Genomic DNA, 19,614 nt, shown 5'->3' with positions numbered 1-19,614 from the left:
AGAAGACGGCAGAGGATACTGCCGCCGCCGCCGCTGCTGCTACGGCCAACTGGCCGATTGAAGGGTATGACTCGTTTATCCTCATGTTCGTATTTATCCTAGCAGTACTACTTGTTTGCATAGATGTATCCACTATATGCGTAGTATGTGCTAGGTTAGCTCAAGATCAGTATGTCATTAGTCTAATCAATGCCATGCTAGTTATTATTTTGTGGATTAATGTACTCGGAAAATTGCCTATTTACTCAACACTTTGCAGGTATTGTACATTCATGCGATGTGAACATTCACAGTTTTTTCGGAATTGTTTGAAGCGTTTAAAATTGATTTTTTTTAAATGATATCTTGGTATCACCTACGGGGCTAAGGGGTGGTATCACGTGATATTCTCCCCAGAATGGAGGCTGCCAGGGACCCCGATTGTGTTCGTTCTCTTTGGATCCACCTGTAAAATGTACTGCCCCACCGCTTTATTAATGCAGTACTGGGCTCTCCGTGCCCCTTCTCGTGTTTAAAAAAACTCCCAACTCCTTTGGCAACAGAGATGACCCCAGGAAGCAATCCCAGAAAGATAAAGGTAATCGCGACAAGTATCAAAATCCAAGTTTGGTGGACAGCAACGGATCCATCATTCTCATCTAAACACGGATCACAAGCATTTTTCTTACAAACAGAGAGATCGGTCGCATAATAAGTACTCCCTCCGTCCTAAAATAAGTGTCTTAACCTTAGTACAATTAGCCTAGCCAACTTCCCCCCCCCCCCCCCCCCCCCCCCAAAAAAAAAATAGCCTACTCAAACTGCAAATCAGTCCACGAACTAAGCGTGAGGTTGCTCAACCAAGGAGTCTCTTTCCCACTGCAACAGCCCAGACTTCTCAATGTCACCAACTGACAGCACCGGAATACCTGCCGGCAACCCAGCAGCGCTCAGGGCATTAGAAAACATGATCAACAGGCTTCGGCATGACTGCTCTACTTCCATGCGCTCTGTCGCAGTGTGCTGCAAGGCGGGATCTCTCCAAGGCTGATAATAACGCCTGAGAATAAAAAGATCATCGTTATTAAATTACCTACTCATCGTCGCAAAAGCATATTATGCAAGTATAAGGCCGGTCCACATACCATCTCCATGCAGGATTGGATTCGGCAGGGCAATGTATCTTTGAGCATAGCATTTCAATTTGTCCGCTGCTACCAACCAGAGCTGATTCAGAAAAGGTTTTAAAATAGTTAGCACACTTAGATAGCAATTAGCCGGAGACTAAACATTTACTTCATAGAAATGTAATAAGACATCTTAGCATCATAACACACAGGTCCAAGTGTTGTACCTCGTTCGCTGCATCTGTCAAGAAGTAACAAGCAAAGGGCCGTCACGACCGATGGCAAAGTATCACTCTTCTTTTTCACATGACCTTGTAGGTAAAGTATAATGGCAGCCAGCGCCTCATTCGCGACATGACTATCCACCATTTCAACGGTTTCAGACGAATAGTTCAAGAAAGACTGAAGAGTTCCGGGACTATTTGTGCTCGTGGCAAGACCTCCCCTCTTTTCAGGAGGGATGCGGGAGATTCTGCCAAGGATTACGGAAGCCACTAACCAACGCAATATCTTTGATAGTAGACATTCGTTGTTTAGCGGCTCTTCACATAACATTTCCACTGCAGACTTTTGTTTACACAACCAGAAGATATTGGAAGTTACCCATGAAACAACCATCACAATTCTCGACTTATCCTGTCATTGACAAACAAAAGCAGAAAATGATTATGAAGCTTTAGATACTGATCACAATACAGAAGCAATAATTTTGAACACTTAGATTTAGATTGTGTTTGCAATACTAAAGCAGTAATGTCAAGTGCTCATTAAATGAATTCAGGGCACAAAAAAAGTACCGTTTCAGAACAAATTGGCAGAGGACCGTTCATAAGGATGACATCAGTACCAAGTTCCATTGGTAGCTTAAGTTTGATGCTTCTTGAATTGCCATCAATAGCTTGGCACAACTTAAATATGCCATGGATGGACAAGGTGAAATGCGGTTGGTATATCTTCCTTTTCATAGACAACCTCATTGTAGATGCAATAACATTTAGAATTGAACTCAACATGGTGATATCCCCTTTCAATAATTTTCCATCTTCAACTAGCAGATACAGATATTTAGATATTTCTGAGAGTTGTTCAAGTGCAGTTTCTTGGAGCCATTCCGTAATGAATCTTGATAAGATCAAAGCATCGAGTACCTGAACAAACCACACGAAAATTAGAGACAACACGAGCATTTCATAGAACTATTGTAAAGCGTATATTTCATAGAACGTAGCAAGAAAAAATCATAGAGAGAATGTTAGTTCTCAAAACCATAAACAAGAAAACCATGTGCCAAAGCTGGTCATTCACGAAGGATTGTATTCAGAGCAATTTAAGTCTGTTACAAAAATAGCATACAGGAAGTGCCATGCTAGCAAAGTAATCTTTGGTAGTTCAAAGCATGTTGGGGAAGCTATGATAATATGTATGTGCCAATAGTATGCGAGTAATTTTGATAGTTGAGGGGTGTCTTCTTACCGGTTTTGGAGTTCAGGGTGAACTCCAGCCATAATTCAGGGGTGTAATGTGCACTTATCTCTTCCAACGACAGATTCTTGACCCCAAAAAAGTACTCCCTCCATCCGGATAGTAGGGCCTAACTTGTATCTCAAGATTTACTTTGACCATTGATAAGATCAATATTATGTGAGATGTGTGCTATAAAAATTATACAATTGAAAACTCCTTTCAATATGGATTCAACGGTATAGTTTTTGTGGGATACATCTCATATATTTATTGCTCTTATTGATGGTCAAAGTAAATCTCGAAATATGTACTACGCTCTATACATACTATATCAATTTGCACGGTATTTAACGTAAAGAAACATCATATGGCTAGTACCATATTCAGCCATCAAACTATAAAAATAATTCAATAACATGTGTATGAGATGATACTTTTCCCCTTTTAACTCTTCCTCTCTTCACTCACGCACTACCATGTGCTCATTCAACCTTATGTTCTAATCAATCTTTATCCCCAAACCTCAAGCCTACCAATCTGCCATAATCCGCCCAGCTATCCTCGCACAACCAGGAAAGATTGGCATCCCCTAACCGATCCCCAGTCACTCTCACATGCTGCCTCCGTCCACGAATAAGTGTACATATAGAAATTTTAGGACAGATTACGGAGTTGAGTAAAAAATGCATTGGGAAGGTGCAAGTCACCATCTCTCTCCTCTTTCATTACCCTGCCCCCAATGAGCTAAGTGCATGTAGAAATGAGGAGATAATGTGTTGAATGTTATTGGTCTTGATTACCGTGTGATGAGAAGCATTTTTTCTACTTTAAAGTGCATTGGAAAGATAGAAGTACACTCTTTTGTGGACAAATTTTAAGTGCCTAACGTACACTTATTCGCGGATGGAGGGAGTAGACGCAGCAAGGAACCCAGCAGTGCTGGCGCCCCATGCCCCAACCTCCACAGGTGGAACCTCTAGGCCAACCTTACTAATAGGCTCCCTCTTGATATGAGGCAGGCAGCGGACTCCTCTTGCTCAGTACTCCTGTCACCGTATCGCTCCACTGTCGATCTGCTCTTCTCATGGGCTGTGAAAGAAGAAAGAATCGCGTGACAGCCCTGCCCTGCAGGTGCTTGCAGGACGACAAGTCCACATCAGCCAGATTGTGGCACCATCGCACCACACGATTAGGCAGAATGTAGAGGGGGTTAGGGGCTATAGGGATTACGGAACTGAAGTCTATTGACTGCTTGATTTTCTAGGACAGACTAGCCCAACTTAGGAGAGTTTAACTTCGACTGTAAACGCAAACCTGTGCAGCTATGAATATGAAACCTATTCAATAGGACCTTTTACCAATTAGTCACCACCCTAATATGTACGACTGAAGGACTTCCTGCAGCCACCAATTCTACGCAAGGTCGACTTCCCGACCACTAGACCCAGCTTGGCTCAGCTGGCCCTGCCCTCCACTGGAAGGTTATGGCCCACATAACACAGGACCTTGACCGGCAGTTGCCGCAACTCGTTTGAACTCGCATCGAGCTTCAACTTTGATTACATTGCCAGCAGCGGATGCTTTCACAGTAAATAAAATATCAATTGGCAGTCCAAGGCTGCTGCCTGCTAGTTTTTGTAATGCTCCTGACTACAAACTCGGGATGTGGAGGGAAGGATGGACCCCGAATCCCATGTTAACGGGGATGAGAGTGAGATGCACACATAGAGGACTCTGGGGGTTGTCAGGCTATTCTCTCACTGATTTTCCGGGAAGTACTTTTCTATCCAGTAATCCTTTCCAGCATATGATTCCAGAATCATAACACTACTAGGCATAGCGAAGTTCTTGTGCTGGAGCCGAAGGCATCAAACTAACAGTGTCTAATGACAAATATATCAGTCGTATTTAATAGAGAAAACAGCACCTGACAAATATATTAGTGTTTATTAACGATTCTCATGTTCACAAACAGAAATCCCATGATATGATTGATGTATTACAAGTTAGCCAAGATTCACAAGAAAAATGGAAGAGCACATACTGAATTGTTGCTTCTAACAAAGGGGTGCACCATAGTTGAGATAGTTTAAAACAGTCGCTTACCTCCAAGGCTAACCCAACTATTCTGGAACTAGAGTTGTTGTCCAGTCCTTTGTCCAGAGTTGAAATAACAGAGGAAATCCACGACAGAAGGCCACAATTTTTTACTAAATGCTGAGCTAGAACTGGCAGCTTCACACACTTCTTTAGCACCTACATGCAAAGGGAACATTGTAAATGGGATGAATATTTGAAATAATACTGATCTATTATATTTCAGAAGATAAGAAAAATAGCACATTTTTCACAGGAAAAAGATCAATACATGCCAATATGGACATGATCAAATCAGGTAACAGTACAAAATATGCATGATGAAATGTTGCTTAATGTTAAGTGCGGCACAGAAAGGTATACTGATGTTTAGAGACAACTCTATTTATCACACAATGTTACACTTCTTAAGTTTTGTATTTCAGGGCGTGCTTCAGCTCTTGGCACATACAGAAGTAAGACAGGATAGTAAGCATATAAAAGGGTCCTTGTACTGCTGCACACTAACTCCTTAAAACACATAGTAACTTCTTAAGTTTAGTGCATCATCATACACATCCTAGAGTCAAATATATGCTAACAAAAAATTAGTGTTACCTGAAGGGTTAAATGCTTCGATTCAGAATCTGAAATAGCTGAAGAACAAAAGGCAAGAGCAAGCTCTAAAGCACCTTTGCTCTTGCATATCGTAGCATCATCAGCTAGATTTGATCCAGCATATAATAAGCGAAGCATCCACAATCGATCAGCTTTGAAATGCACAGAACTACTCTTCAACAATGTTGGAAATAATGGAATGCTCTGCAAAAAAAAAAGTGATAAGGATAAACACAATATGATATCCACAGCTCAGGATAGTTCACATGTGTAAATAAAAATAACTGACCCACCTGCATGTCGACAGAGGCTGAATTCATCAAAAATTTGCTTATGGTATTGAACTGAGTATGCGAACTATCCAGCAGTGTTAATGATGCTTCTGCGGCAAAAATAGCAATAATGGAAGGTATCCTCTGCCATGGTTTGGATATCCCATTCTGTAGATATGTCAAAAGAAGCTGGAGCTGCCATTTGTCCTTGCTTTTCTGAGAAGCCTGCACATGTCACAGGTGTACAACATAATATAAAATGGACCACCCAAATAAAATTACAGGCACAAAATTTGTTCTGCAGATTCAGCATCAAATTGCTCTCAGAATGTTGATAAGGATAATCTTTCACAGCAGTTCGAATGCACCAAGAAAATGTAAAGTACTGCTGGAACATGGATATATTGATGCAAGAACATGATTTTGTTTATAGAAGTTCGAAGTTATAGATTATGAAATTCATATTATCCATGTTCTAGAAACCCAACCCAAATTTTCTACCGATGCTATAGCTGGCAACTAAACAAATACTCCCTCTGTATCAAAATATAAGATTTTTTTTGATACAAAGGGAGTATCAAAAGAGGTCTTACATTTTGATACGGAGGGAGTACAACATAACTGACAATCACAGGCAGAGCAAGGCAATAAGATACTTACAATCAATAAACAAGTCAACTAATAAAATATAAGGATCTCAAAAATAGCAGAGCATTACCTCAAGTGAGTTTTTGAATGCATTTAGAGATTCATAACCCAGCTTTCGCAATTCTTCATCAGGAGATGATATGCAAACAAGCGTAATGGCAAGCAGGCCAACTCGAGAGAATTCAGCAGGTTCAATGTAACCCATGAGAAGAGTATGAATCGAGAAACGCAAGATAAACATAGGATCATAAATCCGAACCATATCCATGCTTCGAGATGTTGTCTGTCAAACAATTTTAAGAGTGGTTTAAGAACATGACGTAACATGTGAGCCGGGTGGACAAAAACAGTGTAACCGTAGAAGCACAAAAGGAACAATAATGAAGCTAAAACCCTAATTGGAACCACTATTCAACAAATTACCTTCAAAGTATCACCAAATTTGTCCTGACGAAGCTGTTCTAGTGAGAAGACAGAATTCCTTGAAGACCTTTTGTAGCAAAATTGCAAGACTGTCATGACACAGAGCTTGGAATCAATTGGTATGTTCTCCCGAAATAGCGCCCTTCGCCTACTATTACTTTCTGTGTTCTCTGTTTTGTCAATTTCTGATATTGAAGAATCTAGTTTCAGTTCTTCTCTATATTTAACAGCTGCACTCCCCCATAGATGATCCATTTCGGCGATAGTTTTGCACTCATGTGACTCTATCTCATTCATAAGATTAAAGATCTCCAAATCTGTTTCGCTAAGAGTTGCACCATAAACAGATAAAAGCAAGAAACTTAGCTCTCTTGATTCATTCAATAGGCCATTACTCTGTTGTCTACTCTTAATATCATACAGAATCCTGAGTAATCTGATGATTTCTATTTTTCTCTTTTCTGCTATGCAAATATGGAACTCGTTTTCTTTAGTGAAAAGAGAATCGACTGATTTTAAAATGCCTGGTGCTGGCTGTAGAAGGCTCCCTGTAGCATTAAATGCAGATGAATATTCAGAAACTTCACTGCAGGTTATTGACGACAGAAAATGGGAGTGGCCCAGTATGAGCTCAAGAATTTCATCAGCAGGAAATTTCCCTTCTGATAATACAACAAGAACACATCGAATTGCTTTTAGTGTTACATGATCATTGAACCTGTGCAAGAGAGATGATCTGATGAATTGGTTGAGGAAAGGTATTGACTTCAATTGGTTCAGATGAGTTTGAATCTCTGAAGACAGTTCGATGATATTCTTGAGAACTGTATATTCCAAAGAACGGACGACCATTTGTTGTTTATCAGAGTGGGATAAGCCATCACATCGGGGGAAATTCCTGAGTATTTGATCCAAAGTTCTGACCAAGATGCTTATGAAATTCAGCTTAGCATTGCTCACTCTCTTGGACTCCCTGTCCGATGCTGCCTCATTAGACAACAATCTTCTGGGAGGAGACAGCAACAACCTAATCAACGATATCTTTGCAAGCAATTCATTAGTAAGCTTCAGATGACCTTTGTGTGAGTCAGAATTAATATCATTGACATCAGAATCTAATAGGCCAGAAGATTGTGGACAAAGTGAAGCAACTATTTCCAAGCGTTGCTTCCGTGGTATTTCTTTTAAAGACAAGCAGTAGTGCAACATGGTAACAGACTTCCCCAAGAGAGTGTCACTGAAATAATCCATCATATCTTGAACTGATCCATGTTGAAAGTCACCAAAATTTTCCTCAAAATTGCTCCTGGTGATAAAACTTTCCCAACATGGAAACCCACTATCGCCTAATAGCATTTCACAGTAAAAGTTTGCAAGTGGCTCAAGGAATTTAGCACACTGCATATGGCCATCACTGTGATGCCTCATGTATGACAAAGCAGCAGGCAGCAGAAGTATAAGGCTATCCTCATGAGCCCGTGAAGAATCAGAACTGTAATCCATGCCTTGCAGAATAGAAGTGTCTTCTTCTAGAACTTTCATCAACATCTGGCCAAAAAAGTTCATGTGTATAGGACTTACTTCCAAAACCAACCATATAACTTTTGCTTTGACCTTAGATGTGGGAAACATACAGTGATGAAGAATGCTAAGGGGGGTGTTGATGGCCACGGTAGATAACATCATGTGGAATGCAGTATATTCAGTGTTCTGCCCTGCAGATCTTTCTGCATTTTGGATACGAATCAACAACTTCAGCAAGCAAACATCAGCAGATTCAAGATTCAGTTTAGTAGTAAAATGGAGAATCAAATGATATACTCGCTGAATGGTAGCAATATCTGAACTTCGAATCTCCAAGCCCCATAATTGACAGGATTCTGATCTCTGGTCAGTTTGTTGTAGATAATCATACAGTAATTCCATGGCAATATCAGCAACGGATAGACATACAAAAGCAGCAGGAGCAAATGCAGCTGAACAACTCGGCCCACGACTTTCTAATTCTGAGAACATCCAATTTGCAAGTTCCAGAAGTCTGACAGGGGACATGAATTTTGTCAATGCCCGAACCATGTAGAAATTTGGCAAAAGCGGTCCAAAGTTTCCATTGTTCATGCAAACTTGAAATTTATCCTTGAACAACAGCAGTATTTTTTCTAGCATGGCCTTTGGGGAAGCAAATAGTGACTCTAGGGACTGACCATCATTATCAGCCAACAGTAAAAGGTCATATAGTTTACTAAGAAGATTCAGAATAAAACCATCTACAAGGTGCAGATTTTCCTTTGAAAAACAAGTAAATGCTTCTTCCACATGTTCAGCACTCCCATCTGTCAGGTCCGGGCAATTGGGTAAGGAACATGGCAGGTCAATAGTAGGATGGTGGAGAACAGATTCAACAATATCTTGGAAACATCCCGCTGAAGCATTCAAGTCAGCAGTATCAGCAGCCAAAACTCGAATGCGCTCGAATATGCTATCAACAAGAGTGGAGCATACATGGCAAAGTTCTTCAATAACATTTGAACCCTTCCTAGTGTATGACAACAGCAAGCGATGGCTCCAGAATAATACGACTCTCAGATTAAATGTCAGCTCGCTGATTGTACTTTCATAAATCTTAGCTCGAATAAGTCGTACAAGTGCATCAAGTAGCAATGCATGTGACTCCCCAGTTTTAGCTGGCACAGAGAACATAAGGCTTAACACAGAAGGTAAGAGTGCACAGAACGGAGTCACATTTAGGAATGTACTCAATGCAGTCAATTCTGCAGAAATTGAGTGGTCTTGACATTTTTCCTCATCAGTGCTGGCACGATCAACATCAAGATTACCCTCAATCTGTCTGAGACTACAGAAGAAAATATCCGGCCAACAAGTAGCAATTTCAGCTAGGTAATCATGTTGCAGATAAAAAACTGACGACAAGAATTGCATATGAGAAGGAAAGTGTGTTTTCACAACATCAAGAAGCTCTGGAAAGCTACAGATAATGTCCTGTGGAGCTGCACACATGATTGAAAATAAGAATGCAGCCGCTACATCATCTGGCAAATTAGTGTGTTGCTGACTTAACATTTCTTGAACCTTTCTAATCACAGAGGACAAAGAATTTGAATGAAGTTCAGAAGAATGTTCCACAGCTGTGAACAAACTAGAACTTTGTTGGTCCGAGATACTCCTAGAGATATGCAACAAATTCATCAATGGCCTCCATTCAGCAATATAAATCCTAGAGTGCAGTTCTTCCGATGAAAAATTATCAAATCTCTGATTCAGAACAGCACCAATAAGGTCAAGCAATAATTGAGCATCTACCTGTTTGATCATCATCGGATCAGTCAGTTGACCATGCAATTATTAGGGTAAATAGGCAAGAGAGCTGTAGGCAACATAAATGCTATACCTGGGACTGCAGAATAAGGTAGATTGTGTTGCACACATATAATGAAATTGTGGACTTCTCATGTACTTTCATACCTCCAGACTCCGAGTCAAGTAGCCTAAGGCATTTCTGAAGAACACAAAAAACCAGAGGACTGAAAGCTGGAGAATAGCCTACAAACCACACACAGAAAATGGTGAGAATACGAATGACTGAATGAACTAGATCTTATTAGGGAATTGTTTAATAGAAGAAAAGACATGATAAGTATCAAAGGAAGACTAGGTAACTTAAAGTCAAAGGACAGGTGCAACAAAGTAACACATTTATGATCAGGAAGTGCTAAAGAGTGATCACGAATTTCAAAATGAAGCACAGAAGTCCGAGAGAGAAGATCTGATTGCAGCATAGTATAAACAAAATAACCATGAGACCAGCAGACAAGGATTTAGGTAAATTTGATGATAACATGATCAGATGATGAAAGGATGCTGATACAACATAGTGCATAGTACAAACAAGCGAAGCATTTTTGGTAAATCTGATGATTTTACATGATCAAATGATATACACATGGAAGACTTTGCGCCCTTAAATGTATAGAAGTGTGATAGTTATGCTGTGTTTCAGGTGGGGCGTGAAATTTTTTACTGAAAATCAGCCGTCTATTTTCCATGTTGTTTTGCACCACGACCTACAGGTACCGGTAACATTTATATATGGCATTGTATCAGATCAAATGGAACCTGATGACCAAGCAAAACGGCTAATGGTAGATAAGAAAGTTAAACAGTATGACATGAATTTCTGTAAAGTGTAATGCCACTCGTTCATGTCACGAAAGAAATAGTACCTTCAAGCTGGCCTGATTTAGAGATGAGCTTCCGCATGTGCTCTTGGTATTTGTACAAATTGTTCCCAACCACTGAAACAGCATCACAGAGGAAAGGGATCACAATCTGTGACAATTTATTAGATAATCCAACTCCTAGGCTCTCTCTTACACACCATTTGGCTTCATAACCAGGCAAGAAAACCAACCATGCATCAATCTCCGCGAAGTTCTGATCAAACACGCCAGAACTTGCTAGAGCAGCTTTAACTAAAATGTAAGCTTGCTCACGGATGATCTTAACTGGTGAGTGCAACATGATGTCAATAAGTGGTTGCAAATGCTTGTACATTGATTCTGGAACTCTCTCTGGGTTCCAATGTCCCTCACATTGCCCTGAATACTCAACTAAAAGAGACAATAAGGAGTGCTGCTCATCCTTGGATAGATCCAACGGTCTAGGAGGTATAACCTTAAAGAAGTCAAATGATCCATCAAATGAGCTGGGCATTACCCTCTGAAAGAAAATTTGAAGATAATCAGAGCACAGAAGTAGATTAAAATGCCAAGGCTATAAGTTGCACTAAAAAAAACACATCCCTGAAGTAGACACAGACAACGAAGACAGGCTGGGGTAGTTCAATGATGAAGTTTATACACATGAAAAGGTACAGAGGAAGCATAATAAAATATAACTATACCTACCAAATAGAGCCGGAGAACATCAAGCAACTTCGAGTGGAAAACACTGTCTACCACTTCTGCATCTTTCATCTCCAGATCTTGCTTATCTAAGCCCCATATCTCACACAGAGTGGTAGCATGATCACTTGCCAAGTCTAGGTCTTGGTCTTCAGATTCATCCTTGGCCCACTCAACATCAATTCCACCAATAATAATATCATCGTCCTCATCGATAACATTACATCTCTGTTTCTTTTGAGGAGGCTCAGAAACCTGAGAGCGTCTCTCAAGTCTACTCTGAGAACAACTTTGGTTTTTCTGACTGGCAGAAGAGAGTAACTTGAGAAGGACCTGTGGATCAGGAATAGCTCCGCGCACTTCATCTTGAATGTATTCTCTCAGAGATATCCACCTCTTGACACGCATTTGGTCTCCCTGGTTAAGTTTATCTACCAAGAATGCATCTGTTGCAGTGGAACAGCTTAATCCTGGGAAACTGTTCATTCTGATTTTTCCTTTTGTTGAGCTACTGAATTCTGATGTGGATCCCACACTTGATACCACGCCATTGATTGCTTCAGTAACATAGCACAGTAGGTTCACTGACTCAAAAACAAGCCTCAGAGAACCATGCTTCACAAGATCATCAGAATGCAGCAATCCCCTATTTATCACTGCTCGAGAGCATACATGGGGCACAATGCACTTCAGAACTACCTGTACTTGTTCATCATCGACGGATAACAGATCATGTGACAGGAAACTATGAAATATGCTATCATTTTTTGCTGAAGATATTATATCCGCTGCTAGGGAGATGGCAGCAAACCTGCAAAACGGCAATCAGACAGAAATAAGTGCACTGTACTCCAAACATATTAATATATACATATGTTCAAAGAACTAACCATGAGGGGGATGGCCGCGGTTCAATATTGTAAGGGAACTCATTCATGTATGCCGCGCAAAAAGAAAGCCTCTTACTCACAATAGCCAGCAACAAATTCTTGTGGTGAACAACCTCGGTAGAATTCAACTTCTTCATTAGATCCAGCAAACGTTTCTCGTTACCTCTCAAATGTGAGGACGGCATTAATCCATTTTTTGGATCAGTGCAGACCATGACCAGCACTTGATGAGCAAGGTCAGCTGCTTCACCTGCATCTGAATTCCCCGATATCAAGCTCAGCTGTTCCAATGTGGCACTTCCAAAAAGGACACTGCGGAGCCCTGGTGGGACAAGTGACTCCTCTACCAAAACATTATCCCGCAATGTTGAGAGGACATACACAGCAGTCTCAGCATCATCTTCTCCAATCCCACGTAGCACCCCTGAGTAAAGCTCCCTCTGTTGAAGGACCCATCTTAGCAGCTTCGGGTTCCCAACCTCAAGGAATGACATGGCAAACCCAACAAGTGATCGCCTTGTAGAGCCAAAATTAGCACCTTTTTTCTGAATCCTCCCATCCCTGCCCCCTCTCTTCTTCTGTATCCCTGCTAGTTGCGCCACAACGGCCATCTTGAAATCAAAGCTCTCGGCAACCTCCGACGCCAGCCCCGGACCACGCCTGACAATGGCAGCAAGCAAATCCAGTGCGGCATTCTGGCGCCGGAACTCGCCGCTGTTGAGTTCACGGTACACATCCCCCACCTTGTCCTTGTCCTCCAGTATCGTCCTGGCAACGGCGTCCAGGCACTTCTTAGAAAAAGCATGCTGCCGCGACTTGGCGCCGGGGTTGCCCAGGACAGCGGCGAACAGGGAGAGTATGTAGGCCATCCCTGGCTTGTCCCGGTGCAGCCGCCATGCCTCCATCAGCTCCACGAGCCGCGGGGACTGCTGGACATAGTCCCGCAGCACCTCGCCGCCGGAGCCGCCGTCCAGTAGCTCGATGAACTCCCTCGACGCGTCCGAGTAGATTTTGACCTCCGGTGTGTGGAGGTTCTTGAGGATGTGGACTAACCTGATCTTGCTGGGTGCGCCGAACGACTGGTTCCAGGTGTCCATTCCCACCTTCACCAGGTTCTGCTCTCGTCTCGGCTCCACCGCCGCCGCCGCCTCCATCGCGAACCGGGGTGGAGACGGCAGGGACGCGATGAGGTAGGAGGATGGAGGAGGCGGGCTAGGGAACGGCGGCGGCGGCTCTAGGGCACGGAGGAGAGATTGATTGGAGCGGAGGCGCCTTCGGGTCGCCGGGCGGCCTGAGGCTTGGGGCTTTTGGGAGAGATTTTAGGGGCCCTGTTCGTTTTAGACCTCCGCAGCCGCCGCCGTTCGCCAGAGGGAAGGAGGAGGAGAGACCTATTCGGGAGACCTCCCCGGTCGCACTCAGTCCTGGCCAGGCCGGCCCGACACGGCTCGCCATAAACGGGCCTGGCACGGCATGGCCCGCCCGGGCACGAACATTAACATGGTCGTGCCGTGCCGGTCCACGTGTGCAGCCTCCCGGCCCAAGCACGGCACGGAGGCTATACGGGCCGGCTCGTGGGTACGCTAGGCTCGTTAGGCTGCTAGTTTTTTTTATTTTAGGCTGTTATTTGGACCGATTTTGGTTTGTTCGCTGTTTTTTCGGCCGACTTTGACATATTGGACTGATTTTTGGGCCGATTTCGGTCTATTAGGTTTTCTTTTATCTTATATATATATATATATATATATATATATATATATATATAATTAAATAATAAATATGGTTAACGGGTCGTATCGTGCCGGCCAGCGTCCCCAGCCCTCAGGCCCAGGCACGGCCCGAGGCGGGCTGCGTGCCTGACACGGCCTGATTAGCCCGTGGCGTGTCGGGCTGGCGTGCTTCCGGGCCGGCCCAAAAAGCACGGTCCGTTTGACCAACTTTGGTCACGCTGAAGCGCAAGCGCATGCTCTCCTGGGTCGGCCTGGTCCTTTATTTTCTCGCGCGCTAACGATTCTCTCCTGGGCTCGCCCATGCACAATCATGATTTTGGGCCCGGCTTCAAAAAAATGTTTATGAATTTGTGAAATATATGTTCCAAAATTTGAATTTTGAATTGGAACAGTTCCTGAATTGTATGAACATTTCATGAAACACATGTTCTTTTATTGTGATAAACATTTTTTTATCTGTTGAAAAAAATTAGAATTCGACGACCAAATTTTGAAATTTACAAAGATTTTATGGATTTGACTGATATTTTTTGAATTCAACGAGCAGAAAATGTTCATAAAATGAAAAATACTCCCTCCGTTCTAAAATAAATGACTTAAAAATGATCCAATTTTGTATTAACTTTAATATAAAGGTGAGTCAATTTTGAGTCACTTATTTTGGGACGAAGGGAGTAAAGAAAACCAAAATTAGAAAGAAAAAGTAAATGGAAAGAAAACCAAACATGAAAAAAGAAAGAAACAAAAGGAAAACAAAAAAGCGATCATCTTCGCTAAAACTGAAAGTCTGATCTTCCATACTTAGGCCTCCTTTAATTCACAGGATTTGTATAGGAATTTTACAGGATTTACACCCTCTTGAGTTTTTCCTCTACATGTTGTTTGATTCGCAGGATTGCATTCCTCAAGAACCAATCCTATAGAAACTTCTTAGTTCATTTTCACAGGAAAACAAGCATGAGGCTGGACTTCATGGAAAAATTCCTTTATTTTGCTTATCCGACGTAGGATTTCAGTGGGCAATGCATCCTATTCCTGAATGTTTCTTATTCCTATGCTTCTCCAACCCTGTGAGTCAAAGCAGCCCTTAGGCCGGCCCAAACAAGTAGCAAGCGGGGTGTGCGCGTTTGATTTATAGTTGTCGCCCTAGGCAGTGAGCAGGATTCCTGCCGCATTTATTGGTCACTTCTAGCAAGCTGAAGTCTCCCTCGCTGATCAAGCAAATGTAAAGTGTCCATGTAAAATGTTAATCATACATTTAGAAAATGTAAGCATGTATAAAAAAGTGTTACTGACATATACAAAATGTAAAACATACATGAAAAAATCTTTACCTAATAATAAAGAGGCTATCGCTTCCGTCGGAAAACCCACCGAGGTGATTTTACAAAAAAGTCTTTACTGTTTATGACATTAAACTCGTAGTATATATATATCAAATATTTTTTTAAATACTCATATCTTTTAAACCGTAACTCCAAATTTAACATATTATACATGGAATTTGATTAGAAAAATAAGTAGAATTTAAATATGATATTATTTTATCTGTTAAACGTTTAATAAAAATACTATCTAGGGTGCAATCTTAATAAATAAGTCATTATTCGTCTTTCTTTCATACCGGTACTCATCCGGGTTGGGAATGAACACGTCAACAAAATCAGGATTAGAGATGAAACTGAAGGTCACTTGACTGATTCTTTGTACGTATTAAATCTACATGCAAGCCGTGTTAAAATAGAAGACCTGTGAAATTTTGAACTGCATTTTTTAGGATAAGACCATCTTTATTTGTATCGTAACTATAAATTCTTAAATTATAGACATTTTTTATAAATTAAGAGCGTGTGCCGTGTGGTATTTTTTTCTCCCGTTGCAACGCATGGGCCCTTTTGCTAGTAGGTATCAAAACACATAGTTGATGAGGGAATGTATTTTTATTTTTTTAATAAAGTTTGTTCCAAAAGTGGAAAATAAATGAAAAAATGAAGAAACCAAATAAAAAAGGGAAATAGACAAAAGTACAAAGAAAACGAAATTAAAAGCAAAAAATAAAAAGGGGTGAAAATAAAAAAAGAAAATGAAGAAAATCTAAGAAAAACTTTGCCGCAATAGTGAAAAAATGAAAAAAAAAATCCAACGCTTCAGTGTTAGGCTGGCCCGATAGCACCGGCACGTAAGCGATTCCTGTTCGGGAGACCTCCCCGGTCGGGCTGAAGCGCAAGCGCACGCTCCTGGGCTGGGCCGGGCCGGTCTTTTTTTTTTGTCGCGCGTTAACGCTTTGCTCCTGGGCTCGCGCATGCACGAGCACGATTTTGGGCTCGACTTCAAAAATAAGTTTATGAATTTGTGAAGTATATGTTCCAAATTTTGAATTTTGAATTGGAACAGTTCCTGAGTTGTATGAAGATTTTATTAAACACATGATTTTTTTATTGTGATGAACATTTTTTTATCTGTTGAAAAAATTTAGAATTCGACGACCGGATTTTGAAATTTACAAATATTTTATGGATTTGACTGATATCTTTGAATTTAACAAACAGAAAATGTTCATAAAATGGAAAAGAAAAGAAAACAAGAATTAGAAATAAATGGGAAACGGAAAGAAGACCGAACATGAACAAATAAAAAAAGAAACAAAACAAAAAAAGCGATATTTTTTTGCTAAAAGTGGAAGTCTCATCCTCGCTACTTAGGTCGGCCAAACATGTAGGGAGCGTGGGGTGCGCGTTTGGTTGATAGTTGCCCCCCTACACGGTGAGTAGGATTCGTGCCGCAGCTATTGGGATGCGTTTGGTTCCTCGCATTAGGTCGGGCCAGGCCCCCACGGGAAGAATATGCCTTGTTTGGTTGCCTGGGTCACATCCAATTCGTGGCACGCACGAACCTCAAAAGTAGGCGTGGGCATGGGTGTGGAGGAATAGACGAATCGGTCGTTTTCTGCGAGCCAGGCTAGCTCGAGCCACGCATGGCGAACGCCTGCACGCCTTGGGACGCGCGGGAGACGACGCGAGTGCTCATAACTCCACACGCCCTCTCCCGTCACCTCACCGCTCGTTCGGTTTCTCCGATGGCCACGCCGTCGTCTCGTCATGCCTCACCCACTCCAGTCATCGTCGGCAGGAATCCCATCCAACAGAGGTGGGTTATCGGCTTCTCCGCGACCGTAGTAGATCTCGCGGTGGCACTGCAAGTTTCCCCCCTTCTGCATCATGCTGCCGCCCCGGGCCACTCCTGGATCACTCTTGTATCCCTTGATAGACTCATGACAAGGCACACATCAGGTGCAGTACACAGCATGTCATACTATAGAGCCTACGACTAAGGCATAGGAGACGACCTTCGTCCTTTATCTTTTTTCTCAAGTGGTCAATCTTTGAGTCTTACTCAAATTCACACCTTATAACACAACCAAGAACTCCTTCTTTGACCGATCTATTTTGAGCTCCTTCAAAATCTTGTCAAGGTATGTATTTATTTAAAGTTTTATCAAGCGTCTTGATCTATTTCTATAGATCTTGATGTCAAGTGTTCAAGTAGCTTAATCCGGGTTTTTCTTGAAAAACGATCATATGCTATGCTTATAGCTTGGGCCTTGTCCATCACATCATTCTCCTAATGATGTGATCCTATTATCAAATATCAACTCATGTTTATGGGCAGGAAACCTTGATCATCTTTGATCAACGAGCTACTCCTTTAGAGGCTGACCAGGGATAGTGTGTTGCCTATGTATCAACACATGTATTTCAATTTCCAATCAATAAAATTCTAGCATGGATAATAAATGATTATCATGAACAAGGAAATATAATAATAACTAAATTATTATTTCCTCTAGGGCATATTTCCAACAAAGGGAGGTTGGTAACAAGGGTGTCCAACCCTGCTTAACCTGATCTTGCTGGGTGCGCCGAACGACTGGTTCCAGGTGTCAGTTCCCACCTTCACCAGGTTCTGCTCTCGTCCCGGCTCCACCGTCGCCGCCACCTCCATGGCAAACCGGGGTGGAGACGGCAGGGACGCGATGAGGTGGGAGGATGGAGGAGGCGGGCGAGGGAACGGCGGAGGCGGGTCTACGGCATGAAGGAAAGATTGATTGGAGACGCCTTCGGGTCGCCGGGCGGCCTGTGGCTTGGGGCTTGATACGTCCATTTTGCATCATGCTTTCATGTTGATATTTATCGCTTTATGGACTGTTATATTACTTTGTGGTACCATACTTATGCCTTTTTTCTTTTATTTTGCAAAGTTTATTTGAAGAGGGAGAATATCGGCAGCTGGAATTCTGGACTGGAAAAGGAGCAAGTCTGGGTCCTCTATTCTGCGCAACTCCAAATGTCCTGAAAATCAACGTGGAATTTTTTGGAAATATATAAAAAATACTGGACAAAAGAAGTGCCAGAGGGGAGCTGCCAGGGGCCCACAAGCCTGGTAGCCGCGGCCTGCCCCCTGGCCGCGGCTACAGGGCTTGTGGGCACCCTGGTGGCCCACTGGCCCCCCTCCTGTGCTATCTGAAGGGTTTAGTCCGGAAAAAAAATCAAGGTGGAGCTTTTTTTAGTACAAACGCTCGTGCGTTGCAACTGGCGAAAAAAATCCTTTACACGTCGTTTCTTATATTTAGTTTTGGCAAACTTACAAAATAAGATTACACTCAACTACTGATTTTTGGGCCATATAATTTAGATGTGCATAAAACATTCTAATTGTTTGTTTGTACCTACTTTAGCTCGAGACTTTCATCTAATGAAAGAGTTTGGGTGCATACAATACATGCTAGATGAACATGTTTTTTATTTGTTTTGAAAGATGTTATTCTTTTGTAAATTTGAAGAATATTTTTTGGATTTCTCAAATGGATTTTTTTTGAAGATGAACATTATCTGGTTGGAAAATTGCACGATGCTTTTTCTGTTCTTATATTTAGTTTGCAGATCCATCAATTATTGGAAAAATGAAATTATGCATGATGCGACGCACGAGTAAAAGCAGCAGGCTGTTGGTGTAATTGTCCTGACATTGGAGAGTCGAGATCTAGGTCAAAATTACATTATTATATTTTTCTACATCAAGTATACCAGTTGCTACCACATGCGAACATAGAGTAGCAGTGCATCACTTCAGTTAGAGAGGCGAGATGAGCAGTACAACACTTCAGCTAGACATGTGAGTTAAAACGTCATAAGTACCGAATTAACATATTATTTTACACAATTCATGACAGCAATAGATCTAGCGCCAGAATAGGTGGATCTATAATCACTCTTGTAAAATATGTGTAATCAAATATATAAATTCACTATGCAATGTTGATAGTAAAACCAATATAAACCAATGTTGATAAATTCAACACACATTTGGGGTCATCCTCATCCATAGCTTATTGTTAAAGAGTACATATGTACATATGTCCCATAATACAAGAACGTTTAAAAAAACATTCTTAAATTATGAGACGGAGG

General features: G+C 41.7%; 1 protein-coding gene across 2 annotated transcripts; it reads right to left on the bottom strand.

Annotated features, from left to right (window-relative positions):
- Positions 1-595: 595 nt before the first annotated feature.
- LOC123427738 lies at positions 596-13,797 on the bottom strand. Of its 2 annotated transcripts, XM_045111856.1 has the most exons (13): positions 12,420-13,791; positions 11,533-12,340; positions 10,849-11,344; positions 10,017-10,168; positions 6,608-9,928; positions 6,255-6,467; positions 5,558-5,761; positions 5,265-5,468; positions 4,677-4,826; positions 1,904-2,254; positions 1,334-1,742; positions 1,125-1,206; positions 596-1,039 (listed from the first exon to the last, which is right to left on the bottom strand). In XM_045111856.1, the coding sequence occupies exons 1-13, from the start codon at positions 13,571-13,573 to the stop codon at positions 820-822; spliced, it is 7,764 nt and encodes a 2,587-aa protein (XP_044967791.1). In that variant the 5' UTR covers positions 13,574-13,791; the 3' UTR covers positions 596-819. The 2 variants fall into 2 exon arrangements, 1 of the variants encoding a protein (XP_044967791.1); XR_006622426.1 differs by lacking the exons at positions 596-1,039; positions 1,125-1,206; positions 1,334-1,742 and adding an exon at positions 2,580-2,719 and having other exon boundaries at positions 2,141-2,254; positions 12,420-13,797.
- Positions 13,798-19,614: the final 5,817 nt, after the last annotated feature.

The sequence above is a fragment of the Hordeum vulgare genome, chromosome 2H (assembly GCF_904849725.1).
Source record: "Hordeum vulgare subsp. vulgare chromosome 2H, MorexV3_pseudomolecules_assembly, whole genome shotgun sequence".
Classification (NCBI taxonomy): Eukaryota; Viridiplantae; Streptophyta; class Magnoliopsida; order Poales; family Poaceae; genus Hordeum; species Hordeum vulgare.
This window is presented reverse-complemented; position numbering and strand designations above follow the sequence as displayed.